Consider the following 6,228-nt stretch of genomic DNA (forward strand, 5'->3'; position numbering starts at 1 on the left):
AAGGGCCAGGATCCTAGCTTAGCACCTCCCCCAGAAATGCAGCACTTCGCCCCCTCATCCCCGCCCTCCATGCTCCCTCCCTCGGTTGCTCCTTCCCGCCTCCTTCCCAAGGGCGCCCTTCTCTGCCCCCACCTCACGTCTGAATCCCTCCTTGCCCACTTTCTCTTCGGCTTGCCCCCTCCTCACGCCCCTTGCCTCCAGTGTTTCCCCTCTGCAGCCCCAACCCCCGCACCTCCTGATTCCGAGGGGCGGGAGCGCACGGGGCTGCGCAGGGGAGGGGGGCGCCGCGCCAGCTTCGCGTAGCTGTTCTGACGCCGCCGCCGCCGCCGCCGCCGCCCTCCGCAGCCTAGCCTGCGCCCGGCGGCAGCACCGCAGTGCACTAGTCACCGCCGCCGCTCCGCCAGTCCCTCTGCCCGCCGCCCGGTCCGGTCCCGAGCGAGCTTCGAACGCCAGCCGAGGGGGTCATGAGCCAGAGAGCCCCGGGGCACAGCAGCGGGGACAGCGAGCGGAGATAGCGGCCTCACCGTCCTGCCCCGCGTCCCCCGCATCCCCAGCTCCTGTCCTTTCCTCTGGCCTCCCCGCCACCATGGCCACCTTGCTCCGCAGCAAGCTGTCCAATGTGGCTACATCCGTGTCCAACAAATCCCAAGCCAAGGTTAGCGGCATGTTCGCCAGGATGGGTTTTCAGGCGGCCACTGATGAGGAGGCGGTGGGCTTCGCGCACTGCGACGACCTCGACTTTGAGCACCGTCAGGGCCTGCAGATGGACATACTGAAAGCCGAGGGTGAGCCCTGCGGGGACGAGGGTGCTGAGCCGCCCGTCGAGGGGGACATCCATTATCAGCGCGGCAGCGGCGCTCCCCTGCCGCCCTCGGGATCCAAGGACCAGGCGATGGGAGCTGGTGGCGAGTTCGGAGGCCACGACAAGCCCAAGATCACGGCGTGGGAGGCGGGCTGGAACGTGACCAACGCCATTCAGGTGAGCGCGGGATTCCCAGCTCCGCCTGTACCCCCGCCCCCAGCTCGGCGTGCCGGGCTCTGCCCCCAACCGAGTCTCACGGCAATCAAGGCCCAGGGAACCCCTGTGCCTACCGACAATCTCCCTTTCTTCAATCCCTCCCACCCCTATGTAGGGACCTGCGCCTGCGGGCGGTGTCTCTCGCCCTCTTCCACCTCCCCTCCCGCCAGCTGCAGGACAGCTAGACTGATGTTCGCTCAGAGACACCTGTCCAACACTGCAAAGCCAAGGAAACGAGGGGAGGAAAGCGGGAAGGGATGAGGGAGAAAGAAAATCAGGATTGGAGGGAACTGTATCGCCTTGGACTCTGGAATGGATTCACAGCTGTATTTTTCAGAAGGAAAGGAGAGGGGGAAATCGCTGAGCTGGGTGTCTCCTCCCCCGACACACACGAATAGACGCGCACACGTACAGGCAGGCACACATGCCCACAGCCCCCCTTCCCCGGAACAAACGCGCAATCACAGGCGCACCTGACATGCATCTATATATAGGCCACAGTACTATCCCCAAATGCACCTGCATACACCCTTACGTCCCCACACACAGAAGCACATATCTATACATACGCGCTTGAACATAACAAGCACACACGCAGAGACCCATGCAGGCAGGACCCAACCTGCTCCCTCTTGTGCAGCCCTGTTGGAGACATAGATGCCTGCCCACGAGAACGCACACACGTGTGCCCACACCAGTACTTACGGTCCGCTGCACTCCAGCGAGCACACACTCACCCCTCTTACCTGAAATCCCGGCTGCACCGTAAAGAGGCGGCCAGCTCCTCGGTGTATGACCCTGGTGAAGCCCCTCCAGAGGCTAAGCATCAGCGGGCTCTCTAGGCCCGCCACCTCTCCCCTTACTCCCAACCCCCCACTCCCCACCAGGCGGCGCCAGACTCCTCCCTGGGCGCCTCTGGAGCCTTCACAACGACCCCCAGAACCTGGGTGGGCAGGTCCAGGTTTTGGAGGCCGAGGAGGCTTCAGCCTGGCGGTTTGGCCGGGCGGCGTCCCTGGAGCTCAGGGTCCCTGGGGCGCAGGACGCAGTTTTCTGGAAGCAGGAGGCCGCCAATGCGTTGCTCCAGGTCTTGGGCTTAGCGGTACTCCATCCGGCACCGCATGATGCCCCGAGACGGCTTCCCTTCAGATTTTCTACCTCCAGAGATTACCCTAGAGGACCAGAGAGCAGGGACCGAAATCTTCCGACCCGGGGGGCACGACCGCTTTCGTTGTCTCCCGCGCCTTCCCCAGGGCGTCTTTCAAGGCTCCGTTTGGTAGGCCCAGAGGGAGGCCAGGGCTGGAGGCTGGAGGCTCGCGGGCCTTGAGGACCCTAGATTTCGTTAGCTCTTCTTCCCCACGTGGATTATAGACCCTACTTCCGCGGACTTCTCGTCTGACCCCACATCGTCTGGTTCCAGCCTTCTGCTTGATTTGGCTTGTGCGGGGGGCGGGGGAGCTCCTCGTCCTGCGTCCTCCTGCCATTTCCACTTAGTAGCCAGCCTCAGGACCGGCCCCGGCCCAACCCAACTCCGGTTTCTCCTAAGACTCCTGATTTCCAACCCTTCTTCCTCCCTCGCTGCACCCCACTCCCCAAAGCCCTCCGCAGCACCTTCACTTTCACGCGTGCTTGCCTCCCTGGCTTTGCTCCACCTTCTCCCCCTTTCCTCTCAACCCTATCTTCTTTCCCTCCCCCTGTGCCTTTAGCGCTTCCTTCTTCTTTTTGTCGCGTAGTCACTCGTGTTTCCCTCTTTAGCTTCTGTGCAACCCCATTCCAGCTCCACCTTAAATCCCGTGCCCCTTCTTTCCTGTGGCTCAGACCCAGCCCTCTACCTTCCTCAGCACCCTTTCCCGACTCCGCTTCCCCTTTCCCCTTCTCATCTCCTTCCTGGTCTCCCAAACTGGTTCTGTCTCCAGGAACAACCTCCACCCCACGCGAGGGAATTTTCCTTTTTCTCAGCCCTCCCCTATCTCGCAGCCGTTCACGCACTTTTCTTTTATTCCTTAAACACCTCCCTTTCCATCTTGGACTCAGCCACCCGGCTGCGGGTTAGCCTCCTACCCACACCCTCATTACAGCCTAACTTCCCCTGCCCTGTGGTTTAGGCCCAGTTCTCACTCCCCTTAGAGCCCACTCAGTCTGTAGTTTTAAGCCACGCCCTCAGGTCCCCTCTGCCGCGACCACGGCCGCTGAGCGCCCCCGTCTGGTTGCCTCTCCGCTCCACAGGGCATGTTCGTGCTGGGCCTACCCTACGCCATCCTGCACGGCGGCTACCTGGGGTTGTTCCTCATCATCTTCGCTGCTGTGGTGTGCTGCTACACCGGTAAGATCCTCATAGCGTGCCTGTACGAGGAGAACGAGGACGGCGAGGTGGTGCGCGTGCGGGACTCGTATGTGGCCATAGCCAACGCTTGCTGCGCTCCGCGCTTCCCCACGCTGGGCGGCCGCGTGGTGAACGTGGCTCAAATCATCGAGCTGGTGATGACATGCATCCTGTACGTGGTGGTGAGCGGCAACCTCATGTACAACAGCTTCCCGGGGCTGCCTGTATCGCAGAAGTCTTGGTCCATCATCGCCACAGCCGTGCTGCTGCCCTGCGCCTTCCTTAAGAACCTCAAGGCTGTGTCCAAGTTCAGTCTGCTGTGCACTCTGGCCCACTTCGTCATCAACATCCTGGTCATAGCGTACTGTCTTTCGCGGGCGCGCGACTGGGCCTGGGAGAAGGTCAAATTTTACATCGATGTCAAGAAGTTTCCCATCTCCATCGGCATCATCGTATTCAGCTACACGTCGCAGATCTTCCTGCCTTCGCTGGAGGGCAACATGCAGCAGCCCAGCGAGTTCCACTGCATGATGAACTGGACGCACATCGCCGCCTGCGTGCTCAAGGGCCTCTTCGCGCTCGTCGCCTACCTCACCTGGGCCGACGAGACCAAGGAGGTCATAACGGATAACCTGCCCGGCTCCATCCGCGCGGTGGTCAACATCTTTCTGGTGGCCAAGGCGCTGTTGTCCTACCCGCTGCCGTTCTTCGCTGCCGTCGAGGTGCTGGAGAAGTCGCTCTTCCAGGAAGGCAGCCGCGCCTTTTTCCCCGCCTGCTACGGCGGCGACGGGCGGTTGAAGTCGTGGGGGCTGACGCTGCGTTGCGCGCTCGTGGTCTTCACGCTGCTCATGGCCATCTACGTGCCGCACTTCGCGCTCCTCATGGGCCTCACCGGCAGCCTCACGGGCGCCGGCCTCTGCTTCTTGCTGCCCAGCCTCTTCCACCTGCGCCTGCTCTGGCGCAAGCTGCTGTGGCACCAAGTCTTCTTCGACGTCGCCATCTTCGTCATCGGCGGCATCTGCAGCGTGTCGGGCTTCGTGCACTCCCTCGAGGGCCTCATCGAGGCCTACCGAACCAACGCGGAGGACTAGGGCGCAGGGGCCAGCCCCGGCCGCTCTCCGCGCTCTCTCCCTTCCCCCCGCCCCACCCTCATCAGCCTCGTGCGCCCTGCTGCAGCGCTTGGGAAGCCAAGCTTTAAACATCTCTGGGTCCTAGTTTCTGATTATTCGGGGATGGGGGTGGGAGGGGTTAGGGATTCACGACCCATCGCGTCGGCGTTTCTGTTGTCCTTTCTTTTCCACAACACTCTGGTTGGGGGAGGGGAAGCGGGGCGTATCTGTGGGCAGGGTTTTCTGCCCTCCTAGGAGAGGCCCTGACAATTTGGTTCCAGTTACTGAGGGGGGTTAGAAGGGAGAGAGGGGGTCGCAGCTCGCAGGCGCAGAAACTTGACCTTGGGGGGACATTTCATATCCATCCAGTGCTGGGAATCTACAGCGTCCAGCCGTTTCCAGCTAGAGCGCTTCCCATTCTGGAGACGTTTCAACCCTGCAACCGGAAAGGCTGACCGCTAAATCAATTTCGGGTGGGCGATTTCCTTCGACCAAGCCGGGAGGCGATAAGCCGCGGCAGGGCCGGCTTGCCTGCAGGTTTTCAGGAATCCAAATTCATCTTGTGCAATTTATCAGGTTGTGGAACTGTTCTACTGTGCGTGTGGTGTGCTCGTGGTGAATACGATGAAATGTATTATCAGAAAAAATCTATCTCTAATTTAGAGTGCGGTGCATAATTATATCCGCAAATAAAGAAGAAACAAAGGCGTACGCGGTCTCAAATGGATTCTGTGCGTTCGCACCAGCCGGGATCCTGTCGCGGTGGGCGGTGGGGGCAGCAGCTCCGGCCGAGTGAAGCAGGAGACACGGAGGAGCAGAGTGATGTTAAAAGGGTCCCGGGAGAGTGGCCTGGACCTCCGAGATTGGTCCGACCAAGAGGAGGCACTTCAGCTGCTGGGTAGAGAAGCAGGCAGTAGCGGTCCCGAGTCGCCAGGACAAACTTTGTTCAGAATCTCTTCCCTGGGGCGGGTCCATTTGAGAATTTGAGTTTCCTCTTACCTGAGGATCCTGAGGGGTGTGCGAGGTGGGGGGAGCTTTTATGTACAAAACCCTATAAGTCTGTTCAACAAATATTAAATATCGGGGCTGGGGCCCTGTTGGGTGCCAGGACAAACTCAGTCCTGCCCTCCTGGAACTTACCGTCTACTCTGGTGGAGTAAGGTAATAAAGAGGGACCCGCAGAAATCCACAACAGGATCGCAGCCTGGGAAGAGCGCTAAAAAACAAGTCAGAAGTGGGTTGTGTATTTCACCACCCTCACTCCCAGGGCCAGCTGCCAACCCAGCCTCCAGGGCATCTCTGACATAAGAGAAGCACCCCTCAAGTTTACCCAGCCACAGCAAAGAAATGGCTCTTTAGAATCAACAGCCCAGAGCCATTCATATCCTAGTCGTCCCTGATCTCCCAGAGCCTATTTGAGAATATATTTGCCGGAACTGCCCAAAAGGTCTAGTCCTTTTTTGGGTGCAGATCCGACTGGGCTGCAGCACCTGCTCTGTCTATAGGAGCACCTATCACAGGACTATTGAAGGGTCAGGGTCAGACTTTCCAGATGGAAGCTGGGAGTGCAAGATTGCTGGGCTGTTCCCAGGTCCTCTTTCACTGGCAGAAGCCACCACCGAGGCAGAGGCTTCTTTTGGAATTATTACTCCTGGTGCGAATGGTGCAGGGCAAAGAACTCGGGAGTACCCAAAGTTGGGCGTGCAGTTTCTTCCAGTGGGCTGCCAGGGGCCTGTATGAGAGGCTAAGCGAAGATGCAAGTGTGGGGTGGAGGAGACTGT

General features: G+C 60.0%; 1 protein-coding gene across 1 annotated transcript; it reads left to right on the forward strand.

Annotated features, from left to right (window-relative positions):
• The first annotated feature begins 126 nt into the window (after window positions 1-126).
• On the forward strand, window positions 127-5,155 carry SLC32A1 (solute carrier family 32 member 1). The gene is made up of 2 exons (XM_053574696.1): window positions 127-979; window positions 3,242-5,155. Exons 1-2 carry the CDS (start codon window positions 587-589, stop codon window positions 4,427-4,429), a joined length of 1,581 nt encoding a protein of 526 aa, XP_053430671.1. The 5' UTR covers window positions 127-586; the 3' UTR covers window positions 4,430-5,155.
• Window positions 5,156-6,228: the final 1,073 nt, after the last annotated feature.

The sequence above is a fragment of the Nycticebus coucang genome, chromosome 21 (assembly GCF_027406575.1).
Source record: "Nycticebus coucang isolate mNycCou1 chromosome 21, mNycCou1.pri, whole genome shotgun sequence".
NCBI classification, from domain to species: Eukaryota; Metazoa; Chordata; class Mammalia; order Primates; family Lorisidae; genus Nycticebus; species Nycticebus coucang.